This window comes from Cryptomeria japonica, chromosome 4 (genome assembly GCF_030272615.1).
Source record: "Cryptomeria japonica chromosome 4, Sugi_1.0, whole genome shotgun sequence".
Classification (NCBI taxonomy): Eukaryota; Viridiplantae; Streptophyta; class Pinopsida; order Cupressales; family Cupressaceae; genus Cryptomeria; species Cryptomeria japonica.
This window is the reverse complement of record NC_081408.1, coordinates 652,344,754-652,368,975: the sequence shown is the minus strand read 5'-3', so window position 1 is coordinate 652,368,975 and position 24,222 is coordinate 652,344,754. Positions and strand designations below refer to the sequence as shown.

The 24,222-nt window shown below is 36.2% G+C and overlaps 1 protein-coding gene across 2 annotated transcripts in view; it reads right to left on the bottom strand.

Annotated features, from left to right (window-relative positions):
* Nucleotides 1-24,222, bottom strand: part of LOC131047666 (probable CoA ligase CCL6) — a 162,599-nt gene that overhangs the window by 104,464 nt on the left and 33,913 nt on the right. For both annotated transcript variants that reach the window (XM_057981463.2, XM_057981462.2), the window contains exons 2-9: nt 23,813-23,876; nt 23,584-23,673; nt 22,201-22,257; nt 21,780-21,828; nt 20,045-20,121; nt 15,234-15,273; nt 15,041-15,135; nt 13,057-13,224 (exon numbers count right to left, since the gene is read on the bottom strand). In XM_057981463.2, the coding sequence (XP_057837446.2) occupies nt 13,057-13,224; nt 15,041-15,135; nt 15,234-15,273; nt 20,045-20,121; nt 21,780-21,828; nt 22,201-22,257; nt 23,584-23,673; nt 23,813-23,876 (640 nt within the window). The remainder of the gene's footprint in view (nt 1-13,056; nt 13,225-15,040; nt 15,136-15,233; nt 15,274-20,044; nt 20,122-21,779; nt 21,829-22,200; nt 22,258-23,583; nt 23,674-23,812; nt 23,877-24,222) is intronic.

Here is a 24,222-nt window from a genome sequence, read left to right as displayed (position 1 = left end):
CACCCTTGATAGTCTTTGTGTCCTTGGCCAACGAACTTCAACCTTATCACATGCTTGGGGTAGTACCATTTCTTCAGGAGGGAAATCCTTCTCTTCATCGTGTTCTTTCTCCATGCTTGATTCACTTTGTCACTGGACGACTTCATGAGGATTATTGACCCTTGGGCTGCCTCATGAATTACTGTTGTATCTATTCTTCCTTTGTTCATTGATGAAGAACCCATAACACCTTATTCAAGATGAAATTGTTATAAAACAATGCCCATGCCTTGATTTGCTGGTTTGATAGATCAAATGTGCAAACAAGATTGACCAGGGAAGGGATATATTGATGCAAAAACGGGCTCACAAGTGAATTTAGGGTTTTGAGGACTGCATTACATGTGTGGAAAAACAAGAGCACTGACTTGCAATTTTGGAGAACGAACATGCAACTTCATATATGCGATGGGAAAATACAAGTTCACACTTGTAATTGGATCCTAGAAACTCATTGTCAAGTGTTGTTGAGCGCATTTTGGGACAATTTCGAGTTTTGGAGGACTGATTACATGTGACAACATGTATTTGGAAGGCAACTTGGAAAAATGTCATGATGATGTAACCAAGTTCACATAACCCGATTTTAGGCCATTTTAAGTCAATTTCGGGTTTTTGAGTGTTAACTACACATGACAAGAGTGCAATTGGGTTTTGTAGCAGGCACAACAAGCAACAACAAGAGACAAAAATCGGGTTTTGTGTTACATGTTGCATAAAACGTACACTTAAGCTAAATCGGGTTTTAAGAATGGCATAACATGAAACACTTTTTGAAAATTGGGATTTGGGAGCTTGTATACAAGTTAGGCTTGAATGCTGGCAACTTTTGTTTAAGTCACAACAAGCACTTGCAATTGGGCCCCAAATCCCTGATTGCAAGTAAATTACTTTATGTTGCAAGAAAGATTTTCACTTACTTGTAATCGGGTCCTAGACCCCCGATTGCAAGTCCCCGATTACAAGTCTATTATAACATTGTAAAATCAACCAACTCACTTGTAATCGGGTCTTGAAGATCCGATTACAAGTAATCTCTTTTACTTACAAAAGCAAAACACCCACGTACTTGCAATGTGGACATGAAAGCCGACTTGACTTGTCAAAACTGCACAACCAAATGAACTTTTAGTTGCAGTCAAGTCTTAAAGACCCGATTGCAAGTAATAATGCAACTTGTAATGATGCTCTAGAGACTCGACTTTGCAAGTAACTTGGCAATTAAAAGAATGGACTAACTTGTAATCGAGTATCAGAGGCCCGAGACCCAACTACAAGTGAGCACATTTACTTGTAATGTCATCCAAAAGTTCCTACCACTTGCAATGAGGTCAAAAAGTTCCTACTTGCAATGACTTAACCTGCAATGACAGTAAAAATTTCCTACTTGCAGTGAGTTTATTTGCAATGACATCTAAAAGTTCCTACTTGCAGCGACTGATTTGAAATCCGAAATTGCACAGAAAGCTAGGACAATGAAGGCAAAAACCAACCAAAACTTGGACAATGATGGCAAATTCACCCACCCATGATTAGACACCAACCAATACAAGTATTAACCACCTAAAATGTGCCTTTTGAGACAAAAACAACACCTTTTGAGTAAAAATTCATAGGGGTTGTCAATTTTTTGAGAATTCAAAAATGTGAACACAAGCCAAACATTGTTATCTTCTTGCTAATCCTTGACTACGAGACAAGCCAATATTAGAATAGAATTGTAAACTTTTGTTCAAGAGTCCTCTCTAACCATCATTACATGCATTGTCACCACTCCTACCCAACCCAAATCAATCCTTGTAGCCCATGTCATATCCTTTTATGTGGGCCTTAGGACATGCTTTCTTTTTGCTCTCAATTTCTCTAAACCTCAAATGTATCGATGACTCTAACATGGTCTCCTAAAATTTCAATGAGTTCATGCTTGAAGTCACAAATTAAAACAATTGCTTCATTATTCAAGAATTCATACTTAATAAACTTCAAACACTACACACTGATTCTATTATTGCCTTATAAAGAGCTCCTATTCAAGGTTTCTTCTTCAAATTGTGCAATTCATCTAGTTGTGTGCAAACCCGAAGATATTGTTCTCTTGGGCATTGTGAAATATTACCCATAAACCTTCATGACCACATTCTTGATCATGACATAATCAATGTATATCATCTAGCTATGCAAGCTATTCTTGACAATCATATCTTGGTACTATTGCTAGATCACCATGCACAAAAAATACACTCAATTATCATCCAATTCATGCATCAGCAAATAACAACAGGTCAAGAGCTGGGGAAAGTGGAGAATACTTGTTCCATGTGCTCATTCCACTCCTTGACCCTTGATAATGAAGGAGAATATGTAGATTTCTCATCTTTCATCATCGATATGTTCTTCAATTGGAATATTACGAAGATATTTGAGGCCTATTGAAGCAATCACCGGCTAGGATGGACCTCAAAGAGATCAGTCCAAACCGGTCAGCAAGAGTAAACACAACGGAAACAAAGGGACATGATGGAGGAAATGCAGAACAGATTGAATTATATCATGAAAATTGTTTACAACCAACCAGTAACAACCGGGTTACAGAAACCGGCACACAAGCCTACTAAAACATGCTCAAAATACAAAACAGGTCACAACCGAGACCTCAAATATTAAGATCTATCTTCTATGCTCAGTTTAACTTCTTGATTACATTCTAATGCTCTATTACAATGATTTATACGATCCAAGGGGATCCGGTCAGCCCAAAAAGGGATCAAAACCCGAAGAACAAGACCTAATGTGCAATACCAACAAGGTCAGCCTCCGCCAAAGAAATTCCTCAGGAAAATCCAAAGGATGAAGTGTAGATCACGGGGAAAGGTCGTCCACACGCCAAGGAACATCGAAATCAACGCACATGGCTTTGCAAGCTACGGAAGGGATTCGGTAGATCACCAATGCAAATAGGTCCAGGCAACTGGTAACAGAAAACTGTCTCGGAAACCGGTAGCGATAACTTGTCGAAAAATGATCCAAATGCTCTACGGTTTGGAAATAAGGAGGATGATCAAATCTTCAAGCAAAATCCAACTCCACAAGTTCCGGTGAGCCAAATCTGAGACACACAGAAAGAAATGTTGAAACTGCAAACAGTTAGCAAAACAGAAAGAAAATATTTTTTGGTTGATGCAAGATTGCTATGAACCGGGGATGCTCCTGCATTAGACATCCAAGGTTGTTGAAAAGAAGTGAGTCTCTCACTTTGTTGGGGTCAAAGGAAAACCGAGGCAGTGTACCTCTGCTTGAGAAATCCAAGACGAATCTTCAACTGGTTTGTCCTTCCACTTCACAAGATACTTGTTATACTGACTGCTTTGGGTACTATGCCCAATCCTACTGTCCAAATGGTCTTCAATCTGATTCGGTTCCTTCCGGGGCAACTGTTTCTCCAAGTCTGCAATATTGTCCTCACTAAATTCTGGTTCACGATATTGATGAAGATCTGCAATGTTAAACATAGGTGAAATACTCAGACTATCTGGTAACTCCACTTCATATGCATTCCCAGAAATGAGCTTTCTCAAGACCCTACAAGGTCCAAACTTTCTCATCTACAACTTGTTATAAATTCCAACTGGGAATCTTTCTTTTCTCAGATACACCATCACTTCATCGCCAACTTCAAATTCCTTATGTCTCCTCTTCTCATCTGCTTTTCCCTTATACTTGCTATTCATGTCCTCCAAATGTTGCTTAACTTGAATATGTAAGTCCTTCATGTGATTTGCAAATTCTTCTACTTCTGAACTTCTCTGGTCTTCACTGCTAATATGTCTTAATTCTGATATACCTCTAGGATCTACTCTGGTAACAATCTCAAAAGGTGTTCTTCTGGTACTCTTGTTCACTGAATTATTGTAGGCAAACTATGCTTGTGCAAGAATCAAATCCCAACTTCCGGTTTAATCTCCAACTAAACATCTCAACAAATTTCCCAAGCTCCAGTTAACTACTTCTATCCATCAGTCTGTGGATGAAAAGTAGAACTGAACTTCAAATCTGTCTTCATCTTCTTCTAAAGTGATCTCTGACAATAGCCAACAAACTTAGTGTCTCTGTCTGAAACTATGCTCTTGGGTAATCCATGCAATCTCACTACTTCCTTGAAAAATAGGTCTGCTACATGTAATGCGTCTGATGTCTTCTTACAAGGTATGTAATGAACCATCTTTGAGAATCTATCCACTACCACAAATATAGAATCATTCCCTCTTGGTGTTTTAGGTAATCCAAGTATGAAATCCATGCTTATATCCTCCCAAGGTCTTACCGGTACTATCAAAGGTTTATACAATCCCGCATTCTAACTACTACCCTTGGCAACTTGACAAACTCTACAACTTTGCACATATTTCCTAACATCCTTATGAATTGAGGCCAAAAGTAATGCTCACTCACCAATGCTACTGTTCTGTCAATACCAAAATGTCCAGCTAATCCTCCACTGTGTTTCTCCTTTATCGAATTCTCCCTCATAAAACTCGTGTTTCTCCTTTATCGGATTCTCCCTCATAGAACTCTTAGGTATGCACAACTGTATTCTTCTGAATAACATCTCATCCTGAATGAAGTAATCCAACCACTTGCTTCTATCTACTGTAACCGGTTCTCTACATGCTTTCCAAGGTTATGCAAAATCCAGGTCATCATCATACAAGGTCTTCAATTCCTCAAATCCTAATACTGCCACTCTCATCTCTATCAGCAGATTCCTTCTCCTACTCAATGCATCAGCAACTTTATTAGATTTCCCACTTCTATGCTTCGACACAAAGGTGTAACTCTGCCAAAATTCTACCCATCTCATATGTCTTTGATTCAACTCACTCTGACTGTTCAAATACTGCAAGGCTTGATGATCCGTATACAACACAAACTCCTTAGGCAACAGGTAATGTCTCCACTTCTTCAAGGCTTGAACTATGGCATAAAATTCTTGATCATACATTGAATATCTCCTCAGGGCATCATTCAATTTCTCATTGAAATAAGATACTGCTCTCCCTTCCTTACTGAAGACTGCTCCTAGTGTTGTTCCACTTGCATCACAATCCACTTGAAATACTTTATTGAAATCCGGTAAAGCTAACACAGGTTGCTTAGTCACTTTCCGTTTTAACAGTTCAAATTTTTCGTTTGCTCTAGTGGTCCACTTGAATTCCTTCCAATCTCCCCTCATGGTCTCAATCATAGGGTTACAAACTGAACTGAAATTTCTGATGAACTTCTGGTAGAAACTAGCCAATCCATGAAATGATCTTACCTCTCCAATGCTTTCCGGTGTAGGCCACTCAACAATTGCTTTTACTTTCTCGGGGTCCATCTTCAAACCATCCTCAGATATAACAAATCCCAAATAGACTGATTCATCTTTCATGAAAGTACACTTCTTAAGATTTATCAGCAACTTTTCTTCTCTCAACCTCTGCAAAACTTGTCTCAAATGCAACAAATGCTCCTCTTTTGTCTTACTGAAAATCAAAATGTCATCCAAATATACAATAACAAACTTACCCAAGAATTTCTTCAATACCTAATTCATCAAACTCATGAAAGTACTCGGTGCATTAGTTAACCCAAGAGGCATCACCAACCATTCATACAGTCCTTCATTTGAGATGAATGTTTTATTCCACTCATCTCCTTTGATCCTGATCTGATGATATCCACAATTCAAGCCTATCTTTGTAAAGTATTTGGCTCCGCTCAAACAGTCCATTATGTCATCCATCCTAGGTAAAGGAAACCAGTATTTCACTGTGATCTTGTTTATTTCTCTGGAATCGATGCACATTCTCCACTCTCCATTCTTCTTAGGTGCTAATACTGCTGGTACTGCACAAGGGCTCAGACTTTCTCTGATCAAACCTTTCTTCAACAGCTCGTGCACTTGTCTATTTAGCTCTTCATTCTCTATCGGTGTCATCCGGTGTGTATCTTTGTTAGGCAAACTAGCTCCAGGATCCAGGTCCATGCAATGATCAAACCTTTCTTCAACAGCTCGTGCACTTGTCTATTTAGCTCTTCATTCTCTATCGGTGTCATCCGGTGTGTATCTTTGTTAGGCAAACTAGCTCCAGGATCCAGGTCCATGCAATGACTGATACTTCTCACAAGTGGCAATCCATCAGGCATATTATCTGAAATGATGTCTTCATATTCAGTCAACAAATCTTTTATCTCTTCAGGTTGTTCCTCTTCATGCTCCAGATTCTCACTCTTTTGAGGAACCAAGGTAAAACACACATTCTCATGTCTCAATCCATCCAAGAATTTCCTTCCATCCACCAAACAGATTCTAGCATTCGTACAGACTTCACTCTTCAAAGGTTCCTCCAAGGGCAACAAGGTTTGCTTCATCCCATTGGCCACAATAGTGTATGTATTCTTCCTCCCATCATGTATTGCATGTCTATCAAATTGCCAAGGTCTACCCAACAAAAGATGACAAATATCCATAGGCATAATATCACACAAGACTTCATCGTGATAATTCCAAATTTTCAATTTCACCAAACATTGCTCACTTACTAGCAACTTATGTTCATCCTGAATCCATGCTATCTAATAAGGCTTAGGGTGCTTCAATCTTTCCAAATTCAACTTATTCACCATCTCTTCTGAAACAAGATAATCTGAACTACCACTATCAATAACAACTTTACAACGCTTACCGGATACCTTACATCTGGTCTTGAACAAATTCTTCCTCTGCAAGGGCTCTTCATCTCTCCGAGTATGACACAAAGCTCTCCTCATCATCAACAGTTCTCCATCTTCCTGTTTATTATTTGATCCAGTGGGGTTTTCTTCCACCACTGTTGCTCTTCTAGTATTCTCTGTCTTCTTACACTCAAAAGCACGATATCCTTCTCCACACTTATAGCAAGTTCCTCTAAATACCCTCTTGTCTTGTCTTCTATCATCTCTTCCAAAATTCTCATACCTGTAGCCATCCGGTTCTCTCCTTCAGTAGAAATTTCTATCACCTTTCCGGTTTGAATTACCTTCTTTGCTCCTTGAAATCTTCCTCTGGAAAACCTTCCACCTCTGCCTCTCTGCCTCTGCTCGTGTCTTTTGTTTAGCTTCTCTTCTGCCTTCAAGGCATACTGGTAAGCCTCTTCAACACTCTAATTTGATCAAACTGAGTTCATCTTGTATAGACACCTGCAATCCATTCAAATATCATGCAACTTGTTGAACTTCATCATCAACATGTCCGGATTTGATATTCAACTTGTAAAATGCTTTGGTGTATTCCTTCACACTAGATTCCTTCTGTCTCAAATTCTGCAACATCCAGAACAGATTCACTTGTATATCAACTGGCGTAAATTTTGATTTCAACTTAGCAACGATCTGATCTTCTCTTTACCTCTTCTTTGTCTATCAACCTGCAAATGCTCCCACCAAAGAGATGCATGACCTTTCACCCGGGTACAGGCATATTTCACCTTCCTTTCTTCTGCAGTGTTTTCAAAATCAAAATATTTCTCCATCTCTGAGATCCAATCCATCAATTCATCTGAATCCAACATTCCATCATTTTCCGATGGGGTAAAATGAGGTTTAGTATTTGCCCTACTCAAAACCCTCAAAACCCTTTCCTCATCCGGATCAACTGCCAATGGGTTTACTTGTTCTGTTGGGGCTTCTTCTCCTTCATCTTCACTTACATCTTCAATGTGTCTGCCTCTTCTCTGGGTTGTCTCCATAGCTTCCAATCGAGCTACTATTCCTTGCAACATTTCCATCATAGAAGGGTTTGCATTCCCACGCGCTACACCATTCCTAGTTCCTCTTCGCGCCATATTTACGCTAGTCCTCTGCAGCTGCAAGTCGGATCCACAGTCTACCACCCTACAACAAAATTCTCAGGACAACACAATCTCCGGAACTAAAGCTCGCTCTAATACCCACTCGAAACAGTCATTGGCTAAGAGGGACCTCAAAGAGATCAGTCCAGACTAGTCAGCAAGAGTAAACACAATGGAATCACGGGGGCATGATGGAGGCAATGCAGAACAGATTGAATTATATCATGAAAACTGTTTACAACGAACCTATAACAACCGGGTTACAGAAACCGACTAACAGGCCTGCCAAAACATGCTCAAAATACAGAACAGGTCACAACTAGGACCTCAAATCTTAAGATCTATCTTCTATGCTCAATCTAACTTCTTGATTACATTCTAATGCTCTATTACAATGATTTATACGATCCAAGGGGATCCAGTTGGCCCAAAAAGGGATCAAAACCCGAAGAACAAGACCTAACATGCAAAACCAACAAGGTCGGCCTCCGCCAAAAAAATTCCTCTGTAAAGTCCAAAGGATGAAGTGTACATCACGGGGACAAGTCCACCACATGCCAAGGAACATCAGAACCAACGCAGAGGGCTCCGCAAGCTACAAAAAGGATCCGGTAGATCACCAATGCAAATAGGTCCAAGCAACTGGTAATAGAAAACTGTCCCGGAAACTGTGAAAGATCCCTGATGGATCCCCTTGCTGATCTGCTGTAGTTTTTAAATTAATAAACTATATTTTCCTGTGTTTCCTTTAATGGTTTTAGAGAATAGACAGAAGTTGCAGAAGGTTTGTTTATTTTTGTGTTTTTGATAGTTTTTCACCAAGTAATAATTGAAGAACAAGTACATGAAAAGAGTACTGGAAATAAATGTTCATACACAGCCAAATCAGAATCGTACCAAGCAGATTTTTGATTATTTAAATCAAATAATTATCCAGATAGTGATTCCAAACAATTCCAGGAAGATTACAATAACAATGATTCCAACCTGGATAAAGAGTGAATACTGCAATCAAGAATGAAGCTGCTGCAAATGTCCAACGCTCTTACATAGCTCCACGTGTGAAGAGAAATGGCTGCAAGGTACAACCGTATGACTGTTAGGTGATGCCAAGCTGGAAACCCCAACCTCCATGCTGAACCCTAACTCTGTCCACTGAATCCTCCAGAAAGATGTCGCACCAACTCCAAGGCACTGAAATTGAATGCTAGAACCAATAACCACGGTGCTGGGGGCTACGTCCCAGACAAGCAAGACCCTGGGGTTTTCGTCCCAGATGCTGAATCGCTCTCCAGAGCAAATTCTCCAAATCAAAGATGAAAATGTGTAAAAGATACCAAGAATTAGGTCTCAACTTCCTTATAACACCTTCCCACTTAGCTCAAACCCTAAAAGTGACGCAATGTGGCGTTTAGGGTTAAAATGTTATATTTCTCATTTAAAGTTGCCAAGTGCATAGAAAAACGACCCTTTTTCAAATATAAAGAAATCCGTTCACCGAAAGGATCTGAGTCAAAAGAGAAATATTTAGAAAAGTCCAAGACCTTTCCAACGAGCTATTACACCAAGGGATACGCTATTATACCAAAATGGCTATAAACATAGCCTTATTTAAATAATAAACGCTAACTTAGGAAATATTAAAAATATAACCCAAATAGCTGCAAAATGCTCAAATGACACCACAAGTCTGAAACGGAGTCTGCCACTTGTATGTGACTGTTGTCAGAAATCATGGATCCTCGAGCAATCTTGTCCCTAAAATCTAGGGATGCCCAAATCTCCTGAAACTGAACCCAAGGAATAGTCTCATGGTAACCCAACCCTGGGTACTGCCAAATCCTCCTAAATAGTAGGAATAGCCTCCACAAAAGAAGGAAATGCCTCCTAAAATTAAGGAACTGCTCCAAACTGGTACACTACTGCCAGAATACCAAATCCTAAACACTAAATATCCTCACTGAGTCTCTATCCACCACTGTCAGCCTACAAGACCCCAAAATAAGCTGACTCACATGTCTCTACTAGACAGAGCTAAAGAGGGGACATGACAAACCGGTAGCGATAACTTGCTGGAAAATGATCCAAATGCTCCACGGTTTGGAAATAAGGAAGATGATCAAGTCTTCAAGCAAAATCCAACCCCACAGGTTCCGGTGAGCCAAATCCGAGACACAGAAAGAAATGTTGAAACTGCAAACAGAAAGCAAAACAGAAAGGAAATATTTTTTGGTTGATGCAAGATTGCTATTAACCAGGGATGCTCCTGCATCACCTATGAACAACAGTTGTTTTCTCTTGATGTATCTCGAGTGCTTTAAATTCTCTACCCATCAAAAGGATTAAGACTGTCTTTTCCATTAAGGCAAATGATGTTCTTAACCCAAATGTTTTTGTGATGTCCCCATTTCGGTTGTCTCCGAAAGTTGGGACAATTACACAATTATGTCTTCTTATTCTATCTGGTAATTGCAATTAGAGTCAAGTAAAGAGATCACACAAGATATCAATCGTCAAATCTGACATAGAGATATGAATATGTACAAGACCGATATTGAATGAATGGAAGTGTTTGGTATATACTAATGGAAATGAGCCTTATCTGATAAATGATTTGATTGTTACTTGCTACGATATTGGGCTTTCGGCCTTACTAACTGAGCGCTGGTTGTGAAGATGTACATAGTACGGTTGATGTGGTTTCTGATTAGCCTTGAATGCTTGCAATAATGGAACTACCTTCTCTTGATATTGAATGTATTCCTTGTGTTATTAATTCATGTCTTCCGGTCAATGCTCTACTTCAGCGATCCAACCGGATATATGTCTACCGGAATGATTGCTTGCTGGAATTATTCTATGTATTATAATAATTTCCTAAGTGTTACCCTGATACGTATTGCTGGACCAATCACATCCAGACCATCGGCTGTATGCTTAGTGATCAATTAAAAAATAAGATATCCCCTAGTGATTTATTAAATGGATCCCATTGCCATCATATATTGTAGTATGAATGGATCGCACCTTTTAATGAACGATGAGACACATTCTTTCCTCATCGTCTCTCTTCATAAAATACCAATTAGTTTATAATTGTCTTTCTAAATGACTAATCGATGTTAGCATTAATTTGAGTGATCACTACCTAACATCAGGAAAGATGGTTATCATTTCGTTGGATATTGCCAACATTAGCAATAGTAGTATTCTGATCTTGATTGCTTCTCAAGAGGCACCAAACTTCTACTTGTGCCCACATCCCCAAGATATAACATCACACAACAGCGGAAGATTAAGTTGCTGCAACGTCTAATATGTGACTCTTAATACCGCAGTGCTTGTATAAGGAGATATATTACACTCTAGCGGAGGACATCAACACCGTACACATTAATATTTCGACTTTTCACCAAGTAATCGACATCTTCCTTATTATTCACACATCGATGACGGGACATAACCTTCATTCTTTCACTATTGTTCTCCGACGTCCAATGCTCCATACTTATGGCTTGTCATTTGTTAGAGAAACCATATAATTGCTTCGTTAATATTCATATTGCAATGATTCATGACTACGATCCCTTATTTGCTTTAATCAACCAGTTCAAAATTCATGGTATCCACGATTCTCCTCAAAGCCTTCCTACTTCCCACGCAAATACTGAGATTGCAACTTCAAATGGAGTTGACTTCAATCTGGCCATTATTCTCTTTTGTTGATATCTAAATTCCTCGATGCTTACTGATAAAGATTCAATAGCTTAATGATCACTATATTTATGTAGTGTAATCAACCTTCCTCTCAGTCGGCTGATATATTTGTTTAGTAAATGTTAAGTTGACTCATTAAATCTCCTTAATCGCTGTGATCACCACTCAGCGTACAAGTTATCCCTTAGTCACCATATATCTTATGTCTTAAGTCGTACGTACTTCTTTTCTACATTGGTTTGTTCTTCTATCGATCCCATGAATGCAACGAATATATGTATTTTCTTGCTTGGTGATTGCCCATCGATATCATTACTTGGTGTATTATTGATAATGATTATTTGGGTCTTTTCATACAATATTGATCATTACGTGTTTATTGATAACTTGATCCAATTCTGTTTTTACAAAGATGCTCTTCACATATGGGTGATGTTTGACCTACGGTGGAAGTAATTTATCTTACTCATGTTTATCAGTCAGTCATTACTTCGGATCTCATCTTTTGCAATTTTGTCTCTTTCAGAGACATCACAAAATTGGTTTGCAGATATCCAGTATGGAGATATCATAGTTTTATAGGTGAAAACACCAAAATGCAGGATAGCAAATGAGTATTCACAACCAGACCAAAAAGAAAGAATGCATAACATGCTTAGAATTGAAAATATCACTTGAAACTTTATTCATGTAGCATAGCACATACAATTTATTCTATAGAAAGAACAATGAGCCACAAAGAATACAATCGCGTCCCCTACCCACCTGAATCAGTTACATATTTGAATACTCTCGAGTGTGTTCATTAGACACCTAATGACAAACACCATGAAAAACTAATCTAAGAATCTACTAACCCATAATTAGATAATGCTCAAAAAACACATATAATCAAAAGACACAGCCTAACACTTTCTTACTCGAGTACATGAAAACGTATTACTGAATAAGAATGCCAAGTACATAAATGAACATCATGCTATTCTAAATTCAATGCCTCGAAATTTTGAATTCCTATTTTTAGGTCAAGATTGTACATTTAGTTGTATATAGTTGCATGCTAGAGAACTAACCACCAGGAACATTTATTTTGTGTGATACAATGCATTACTAGAGTAGCTTTTTCATGTGATATCATAAACTTCAGCAAATTTCAAACAAAAATTGAGGTTTGTAAAACATTGACAGTCAACATACCAAACTGCAACATCTAAGAAAATGTGAAGTCTAAATTAGACTGACGTTAGTCATTGTTTTCTTCTTCTATCTATTCCTAGTTTAGGAAAGGTAGCACAAACATATTTGCATTTAATAATAATGGAGATTAAAAAGTCAGGATCTTGTTCCTGTTTTCTTTTAAGTCATTTTATCAAATGATACTTCATATGTTATAACAGAATAATATCTGGAAAGGAAATTTAAGTGCACTTACTGGTTTATCCGTAATATCAAGCAAGTGATCAATTGAAGAAATTTCTGCAATTATGTTTTCGTTTGTCAGCAAGACACCTTTTGGTTCTCCTGTTGTGCCACTGGTATACATAATTGTGCAAATATCGTTCTTCTTTGGTGGCGAAGGTTCATATATTTTCTTCTTTCCCTGCAAAGAAAAATGTCAAATGACTTCACTAGTCAGTTGAGACACAAAATGATCAACTATGAAAACAAAGGTGCATTTGCCATTATGACAATCTTTGCAAGAAATAAAGGATTTGAATGCATTAATTTGTTGTGTGCTCTTATTAGCCCGACTTCAACCTGGTTCCTGAAGTCTAGGCAATATTCACATTTTTGCAATATGGGTCAGGTAATATCATCTATAGATGTTCTTCTTCAGTAATAATTTCCCTCTTCATATTTATTTGATAATGCTAATGTTATAAGAAAAAGAGTGTGATACATCCTATATACAGCCAACATATTTAGTTCCTTATAATTTAATTGCAAGATTGAATAACCATAAGTGAATGAGATGAAAGATAATGGAAACACTGGATCAAAATAGGATAAGAATGTAAAGGATAATTGTATGGTAAGTCTTCTAAGTGGAATTATGAAGGCTACATGTCTGTCTTGAAATGAAATTATGCTAGCTCAAACTATGTTCCACTAACCTTTATACAGCAAACATAAAAACCTTTAATCCAGTATACCTGATATCAAATGGATGGAATCATGTTAAGTATGAGGAAGTTAGGAGTCAATGGTGATGGTTTTAAGGTGGCAAATATTCATTCATCACTACAAAAGCCTCATTACTTTATCACTTGAGCTATTCAACTTGACATCAACCAGAGCAACTTGAAAAAACATTTGCGGCTCACTCAATGCATTTAAAAACTGCTTGTCTATTTTGGTCCTTGGAGGACAATCACCAAAACTTTGAAGAAAATGAAAGAGATTAAAAATGCATTCAACTTATGAATAGATAATCTACTTTCACTTAGAAATGTATTAGACAACTGTAAGCAAAAACCATTAAGTACTGCTCATATTTCTGAAGAACGATGTAAAGGAGCTTCTAATCAGCTTGAGCAAGCTTGGGCTCACTTACAGGAAGCAGAACTTGATTAAACAGTCAAGCACAAAAGCAATGTAAAATCCCAAGGATAATCAGACTAGCAAACAAAAATATTATAGAGTACTTCAAGAGCAACCTTGGAGAGCAATCCCTAAAAATAAAGTCGATTATGACCATAAATGTATAGTTAAACTATTGAAATATAATGTTTAGGTCAATAACAAAAGAAAAATTGTGATACAAACTCCCAAGGATGCAAGTAAAATGACAATCAGGTGTTTATGTTTACATATTCATATTCATGTTCGGTGTTCCACTCAATTTTTGAGTTCAATTTTCAGCATTCAATGTTTAATATTCATTGTTCACTGTCATCGACATATATGTTATTTTAAAAACATCAGCTCTTCAGAATTTTTAATGATGTTTTAAAGGTTAACAGTTAACTATATAAATTAAAAGCGATAACATTTTTTTTTTGAAATTTTTCTTTTGATTTCCTTACACATACACGTATAATTTGTTGTCCCTAAAATATGGGAAAGTTTTTCTGGTACTGAAAATGCATCCCCCTATTTCATGAGGAGCATAACATTGCACCACAAATTATAGTGGCTTCAGGAAGTATGGATTTGCATAATCTGCTCGATAAGAACAAGAAATTCCTGAAAATCCTAGTGTCAGCCTCAAATAAGTTACAAATTCAAAACATCTTTGACCTACAAATGTTGTAGTCTGCTAGTACTATCTGTCATCAAAAACCATAAAGCACCTCCATTAGGATCACCAATGGTATAATGATTACACTGTAGTATTCTTAGTCATTAACTACCCTAGGTGCACTAGATACTAAATTAAGTTTTTATTGTAAATGCATGGAGATAGTAAGCATTACCAGTGATAAGAACTCAGCCCAAGAGTATGCATTCACTCCAGCTCTTTCAGCTACTTCCCTTTGCCCATCACTTATATTTGCAAAGCTCACAAATGCTGCATGTGAACACTAAACGTCATACTTTGCATTAAAAACATGGAAGCACTTTAATTTTAATGCATTAGCAGTAGCATTAGGAATAAACTGTTCTTACTCTTTAAGTATTTTGTACACTTGGGCAAACACTCCAGAATCTGCATTCAGCATTTTCTAGGGAATCTCAGTAATTACTCAATAGACACTTCATCTAATCAAAATAGATGACAAACCAAGTAGAACTATATCCATTTAGACAGTGATAACTCAGATACTTTCCATTTGAATAGTATACATTTTACTTATATTTCATGAAACAATAAAATATCCAACATCATGTTGTGAAACAAGCATATCAAAGTTGATTGTCTAGCAGACGAACAATTTAACTGAAAACAAACATCTAATTATTCAAATTCACAAACACATTTCTTTCATAACTTTGGCATCACAAAGTGTGAAGAAATGATTGAAACACATTTTCAATAATGAAAAATAAATGCGGATGAACATATGCAGCATGCAAATACTTCAAAATTGTAGAGTATTATTTCTATGCTCCTTGGGGATGCATCCCCTAGCCAAAAATAACCCCACTATAACGGACATTTTGGGATGCAAGAATGGGTAGCAAATGTCCTCACCCCATCCCCTTATTTTTTCAAATTTTCAGAAATGTCCCCCATCAATCCCAGAGATGGCTAGCTATCCCCTAATGTAACCCAAACACATTCAAGTCACTTTATTTTTTTTTTAAACTTCTAAACTTTCAATACCTGTTTGGTTTATGACATGTCCACCTAAAATTACAAAAAATTATGAAAATGGTGTATGCCATGAAGGTCTATGTTGTTTTGAAGGTCTTCATTTGGGCTTTGATGGCAGGGGCTTTGCCCCTTCAACCCACCCTGTATTGCAACTGGGAACGCACGAGTGCTGCTCCCAAACCCTACAAGGGGCCCTTGTTGGGGGTGTTGTCCCCAAACCCCCACCAAATTGCAAGTCTAACAAAGTAATAGACCAATGATCAATCATAATCACAAATTCTACAAAATGCATATCCCCTACTGCAGATCTCTACATCTTCATAGTCGAAGTCACAGTCAAGGATTATCTTGCTTCATACATTGGAATTTGGAGAACCTGTTTGGTATCCAAGGACTGCCACCAACATAGTTGGCATGCTACATTCATTATATTGCTGAATACAAGTTAAGTCATTGTCGTCAAGAAATGTCACTTTCGTAATGCAAAAATGTATCAATCATGCCCTGCACAGACAACCCATATAACAATCCCATCTATCAGTGTTACATCCCACTTGTGCCCTAATATTTTGATAATGTTTAAATGCACTAATATTATTGCTTTATATTGTTGAATGGCGATTTGCAATGCACATGTTAATGATTTGGTTTTAAATCATTATGTTATATGAGCTAAATTTTTATTATGTATGCAAATGTTAGTGTTATGATAAGATTGCAGACTAACTACATGATTTTGACCTATTGGATGCAGGAAAATCGTCATCCTCCGAGAAGGGAGGGAAAGTATCATCAAGAACGAGAGGTAATAAAAGAAAGACCTACTACCATTTGGAACCCTAACTTGTAAGTTTTTAGACTTTATGAGATGAGTTAGGGTTTGATGCCGCTCCGGTAAACCCTAATGATTAGTCGAGTCGTTAGGATTGTTTCATCCTTGTGTCATAGATTATGTTTATCTTGTTAGACTATAACAAATAAAAAAGATCCTTTTATTTTATCTCTAATGATTCTTATGACAAAAAGAATACATTCATGATTACGTGTGAATATTGTAAAAATATAATATATATATGTATATAAGAGTAAAGATTAATTCTTCTCACACATAAACAAGTATGCATGGCTTTATAGACCTTGCCACAATTTAAGTGGACTGTGCTCCATGCTAAGTAAGTTCGATTAATATCAAACCTTGCCAACCTTGGGATATAATTCAATAGCAATATATGAGAGCCATCGGCTCTTAGCCAAGGAGAACGAATTTTAATTTTGCATTCTATTAAAACGCATCCATTACCACCGCCTTCACATAGTGAGGGAATGGAAATATAGTGAATTGAAATGAAATTCGGTCAGATGGAAACTAAATCTGCCTAAAACAATTCGAAATGCTAATAACTGTTTTTTATTATTAAAATGGGAGCCAATTTGAAATCCGTGGCTACATACAGAGAAGAATATCACTTTGGGACCACCGTTTTCTGTTTGGAGGAACTTTTCGATAAGAATATCAATTTGCAAAGAAGCTCGCAGCTCATGCTTCAGCAAGAAATTTTAATAGGCTAGCATTATCATTGTTGTAGCCAGCTGGGAAAGAAGGGATGTAGCTCTTCAACCAAGAAGAAGAACTTTGCATTTTAATCAGTCAACAACATCTCTAGGTTACGTACTTGGGTTTTTTTTTGATGAAAAGAATTAATAATGTCAAGGTATAATAGATAAAAGAAAGATTTTTCCTTCCTTTAATTAGAAATGCACTTCATCTCTGCTCACACAGAAGTTAAATGTAAAAGATAGGAATATGGAAGTATTACAAGGAATTAGCCATTACGGTTTAGATAGCAAGTTACTGTTAGACAAGTTAAACGTATTTTTAAACCTGAAAACTTATAAGAGTTAAAAGTTGTGCATTAACGCACTATTTTTATAGAAACCAATGTCATGGTAAATCATGATGAGAACATTGAACATCTTATGCTGAGAAGAACATAACGGCTTTCAGAGGAAGCCAAAAACAGAGACAAAACGTACCATTGTTTAATGAAAAGAATAGAAACCAGAAATGTTACCATTGGATGCTACGGCTTATGGTAGAAAACAAAATAGCAATGAAGGGTTAGAACTAGTTTGTATCTCAACCACAAATACCAGTTACCAATGGCCAATTATCGGCTATGTATCATTTTCAAACAGTATTGAGATTGTTGCAAAATTATAAATACCATAACTACAGCAAATTAAAGATTGTTTAAATCTGATAAGAATTATGACACATAAAATGAGGAATAGATAATTCAGCATTGTTATTAAACGAAGGATTTCATTCCTGTGAACATGAGCAAGCAAGATGCTAGCTCATGAGCACAAGAATGAATTTAGCAGATGAATAATCTAAGTAATTATCAAATGAAAGGTTAATCCATAAGATTGATTATCACCACGAATTTATTTGACCCGTATGTTTAACTTGAGTACAAACATGTAAGTAAGCCCAGTAAGCCTCCAAAGAGTTAGTATGCAATTAGCATAAGAGACAGACATGATGGCTTGGAAAATCTTCACTAGTTAAATTCTAGCCGAGTAGGGTGATGAACAATGACTACACGCATTGATGTGTCGCAAACTCATAAAACCTTTGGCCAAGGTGACGCTACAAACTGTAAGCGTCAGTCAGTTCTTTTTGGTCTAGATATGCGACCCAATCAGAGGTCATACCAGTTAGGAGTAGCCTATGGTGTGTGATCGACTAGGAATTGTGTAGGGTCAAACACTAGTCTCAGATGGCATTAGATCCAACATCTATTACTTTGATGTCAAGGGTCGGGCCTTTCCAGCTGGAAGTGGCACGAGGGACTAGTAAGTTCATGGTTGGGCAGAAAAGCACCTTGATGATACTTTCCCTCTATCAGCATTCTAAAGATTATCTAAAGTTCATAATGAATTCAAGAAGCTGTAAACACTAAACCTCTCTCAAGTTTTTATTTATGTTTTGAACTATGTTATGCTTATGCAATCAATCTTGAGTGAGTGTTATATACTCTTTCTAGTTTAAATTCCTTCTTTATATTTAAAAAAAAAAAGTTATCTAGATTCTCAAGTTTCCAAATTTCAGTTTCAATATTGCAAATTTTATAGATGCTAGTTTATGCATGTTACAATTAGTATCTCAGCTGAGGTCAAATTGGAACATAACTAGTTATAGCTAAGGTCAAACTAGAACATAACCAGTTATAACTAAAGTCAAACTAGAATATAACCAGTTATCTTTTTACTTGAACATTCCTCTTTGTTAATGAGTTTGACAATGGAACATGCGGTCTTGAAGGCTTTAGGTAAACTTCGATCATAAATCCCTTACTTGAATATACACACCAGTCAGGCATGCCTTTATTAACTTATGCTTGACAGGGGATGGGGGGATTCATTTTTATGATGGTTTTTTTAAGGCCATTTTTCATGGGACAATAGGGGATGGCTATCAAAAAATAGGAAAAAATTTGAAATATAAGGAAATTTCAAATAGTCATATGATAACATTAATCAGGCATTCATCATAGACATTATAGAACCTTTGTGAGCATATTGTAGCAATCAAATAGTCTAAGATGTAGAATGGAACTGTCAAGGTTACTGTAGAAGATATTGTAGCAATCAAGGTTACCGTGCAAGAGTATTGTGGTACCATAGCAATTCTTAATCAAGGTACAGTAGTAATCATCAACCAAAGGACTATAGAAATTCCACCTCAATGCACAAGAACGATCCATCCTCTCCTAGGAATCTTTCTTAATAAAACAAGAAAAAAAGAAAAAAAGGATAACTTAGTTGACAGCACAGTGCCGGTTCCAGTAGGTTTTGCTCCATTATAGTGTTTTAATTTCACATATGGTATATGCCATCCATGTTATTATAATCTTCCTAGCAGTTTTTTTGCCCTCTTTTGTTGCTATTGTTACTTGTAATTGGAGAGGTCAATCTGTTCCTCAAGCTCCACAACATCTTATATTCTTAATTAATTGACTTACCAGCAGTTTCTAATTATTGTGCTCCACTTCATAGTTTAAATTCAAACACAAAAAATATTTTCCTTTTGTAGTTACAAAAACATCAAATTTGTATTCATGATAACAAACCAGTGAAGAGTGAAATTTCTACATACCGCAGGTATCTTGCTCTCTTGCACAAAAGCTATTGAAACCTCAGCATGGCAAATGATAAATTCAATTGCTTCTGGACCTACAGTCATAAAACAGTTTTTTGAGAATATTTATTATACTATTGGTATCTGATCTATGACTTTTTTTAATAATAATGATCTACTTATCTTCTGCCCCAACAGATATACACACGAGAGCTATTAAAAAACATTTAACCAAATAAGGGGTTCAAAGCAGAGGAGTGTGAGTACTTAGTTATAACAATAAAAAAGAAAAGGAAAAATAAATATAAAAATTCCTCAAAGCATATTCAGAAAACTACTTTCAAGAATCGGATGCATCAAGGCTAGACACATTCATCAAAAAGAAAAGGTAGTGACTGGACGACTTTGAGGAATGACCATGGTAGATTAGCATGGCTTCTGAGTTAAGAGGATATAAATGATAAATGCACGGTGGCAGCACTCCATAATGTATAATGCCATAACCACAAATTTAAACTAAAGGGCACGAACACCATGAAAAGTACAGGAAAACTAGTTTCTTTTATTGAAGCATATAACCAAACATTAAAGCATTAGTGGATTTCAAATCTAAATTTTGAAATAAAGGAGTTTTTTATAGTAGTTGTCTACTAAGAACTGTCAATGTGTACTGTGAAAATGCCAATGTGTACAAATTAACAAGCAATTAAACCATCACATATAAATATTAATTCTGACAGAAGGATACAATATACAATCAACAGAGTGAGTTGTACGAATTGAAAACAATAACAGTAAGGGTTTCGATTCTGTGCTTGAAGGTGCAGGGAAAGGGGTCTATTAAAGTAATAGCATAGAGAAGGAAGCTACATGTTCAATTACAGAATTTCTTCTTCCAATAAGAAGTCCTAAAGAATATGGTAATACGCTCATATAAATATGCTTGAAACTAAAGCCACGCATGTGGATAAACAATTGGTTATTGAACACCTATTGAGTCTCACAAATTAATTGCCTAAAGCAAGAGGAAAGTTAGTTGACACCAGACAAGCTGCCTTTTGAATCCAATGTCCTTGATTCTTCTTTCTTTTTATATTCAATGTCTGGTAGAAGCTGCTTAGTTCTGTCAAACAATAAATAATCAAACTTGGAATGTGAATCTGCTTACAGTTATTAACTCAGATATTTTCTAAATTAAGTAAACATTTGGTGGTTTTCTGTTCTACACAAGTTTAAGTCCTTAAATTGGGCATGATTCAAGCATTGAAATAAAACACTACACCATGACCGATTTACAAAACACTTTTGTGCAAACAATAAAACGGCTTAAAAGCACAGAATGGTCTGAAAAAGTAACAAAAGTAATCAATGATAAGAATAAATTAGGTTTTATAATCAGGTCAAAATCTTGCAGCTTCACTTTATTTATATCTAGATGTTTAACACAAAATACTAAAATAGCTTTTTGAGTAGATTTTCTGGGCACCAAAACAACCCTAAATGACAGATACCACTTTACTCTTTAAAATTCATTTACATGCCTAGTTATCTTTGCAATTAATCCTCACTAGCAAGCAAACAAAGGGACATATTCTCTTGCAAAGTTCCTTTTCAATAAGATAACCATATGAGTGTTTACTCAAAGTATGTGGTACTAATTTCAACTGATGCATACAGAAATGGGAAGTCAAAAGAAATCTAACATTTCAAACCAATTACAACATTATTTGGTTGTATGAACTTGATTACCTACCAAGAGTGTCATAGAGTGGAATGCAATAAATTCCATGGCTATTGCAAGCCTGCAAAAAATCCCCAGAAAAAATAAGAATCTGCAGGCTTTTTCATAAATGGATTATGCTAACTCACAAATGCGATTAACAGTACATATATCTATTCATGGGAATTACTGAATCTTCTCTTTGGAACAGTGCACAGAGAAATGGGAAATTTACTATAATTATAAATGTCCCAAAACAATTAAGTATGAAGATGTTGCATAGTAGGAATGTTTTTACATTTTCTTGACATAAGAAATAAATAGATAGCATGAGAGATCGCAAACCAAAGTAAAATGCAAGGCACCATGGTCTACTCAATTCTTGAGATACAGATCTTGCATTAAAGCTTTCCAATTTAAATTGAAAGAACCATTAAATGTATTAAATTCGTACCTGCATGCTAATAATCCATTCAGGACAATTTACTCCATAAATTCCACTGCGACCTCCCTGAAATTGTACAACTTACAAACACTAAATTATTAGCACATGTAAATCACATCAACAAAATATCAGAACGGAAGAAGACTCGACAACATATTGCATCATCAATAATGTTCTCAGGGATTCAAAAAAATAAGAACCATACATGCACATTAACAAACAAATACTTTAACGCATAGATTATAAAAGATAATCACTTGAACATAAAAGGGATATAATTACAAAAAAACAAAATATGAAATCAATTACACAAGAATTCTGCACGAAACATATGTAACCCTTCTAGCACCTCACCTGACCTGGTTTTGTAGTTTAAATTTTTGAGGTGTGAGTCTGCACTACATCTAAAAGTAGGATAGGTTGATATAATGACTAGAGAGACTAATCTGGTAGTTTTAGAAAATTATGAAATACAAAAAATCACAAACAATCTTAAGTGTGATTATGGAGGGAATTTTGCTATAATTATAGTTAATTATAGTTTGGCACTGACAGTCACCATATTACACTCTAATGACTGGTGGAAAATCACATGTAACCCTTTGGGATTTCAGGGCCAACAATAAATGCCAAGACCTATGACACCATTCTTAGGTTTATCAATTCTGACTTGTTAAGTATGTTATATTCAAACTATTTTTTTAAGAACCACTTGATTAATTAATATCTGCAAAATGGTTACATTGCAAAGCATTTCCCTTTATGATATGCGGACATGTCATTAAGTTGTTAGCATCTTGATGAGTGTTTGTTAACATGCAACATAATTTTGCGACCTGTGACAATTTGCAGTCACTATTAATGATTAATTAGTGGAAGAGAGTAGAACAGGATTAACATCCTAAATGGATTCTGAGATGAGGTATTGTCTTTAAGTTTACAAGGATTATGAAATCTCTCTAATTCACTTTGGAATCACTACAATAAATAAAGTTCACTTCTGATAACAAACCAGATAATAAGATTATGCTTTTTGAATTTTGGATTACACAAAGTAATCCACCATCAAGATGAAGAAGAAAAGTAGACTAGATTGTAGATTAGTTTACCCAAATACTATAAGAGGGAAAGAGAGGGAGAAAGGTGCAGGGAATGAAAAGAAATGATGGATTGTAGTATTTAGAGAGACTAATCCACAATCTAATTTACTTTTCTTCCTCACCTGATGACAGATCACTGAGTGTGTTCTGAAATATCGATGCAAAAAAAATACAGAGTTTATTCTAAATGCATGCTTTTATCTTCATGGACTGGACAAACAATGTCTTAAACCAGATAATTTTAATCAAGCCAACAAATGAAAAATCAGTTATTATTTCAAATGATACTCACCGAACCAACATCACAGCTCCTTATAGCTGATCCAATTTGAATTGATAAGTCGTATGCTTCCTGATATGTCAGCCACACATATTTTCCTGCCTGGACAAGGTTAAAATTTAAAACTGTGCACATGCAAACATTCCTAGTCCACCAAGGAAGAAATAAAGTAAATTGAAAAAGAACAAATGGACAACAGGCCCAGAATTCCAACACAATAAAATCAGCAGTAGTGAATCACCTTTCCATTTTCAATCTCCCGGTGGCCTAGCATTTGGTTATGTGGTCGTTTCTGGACAGACTGGCTGCAAGATATGGCATAAAAATATTTGAGATGTCAGCTTGTCATTGACAAGATAACCAGCTACTGACAGGCAGAAATGGTATTCTGGGGAATGTTGCTGAATGAGCAACAACTAACACAACACTTGTATATTTCCATACAGTAACATCAAACAAACAACTGTTCAGTAAAAAGAGCAGCAATTCTAACAACTCACAATTATATTATAACAAATACACATCTATAGCCTAATAAGAACATGGTACTTTGAAATGAATAAACATCCAGCTTACAAATGAAGACCTAAAATCTAAACAGACACTTTACACGCTTGCAAGGCAGACACCCACATGAAGCCCTTTCTTTTC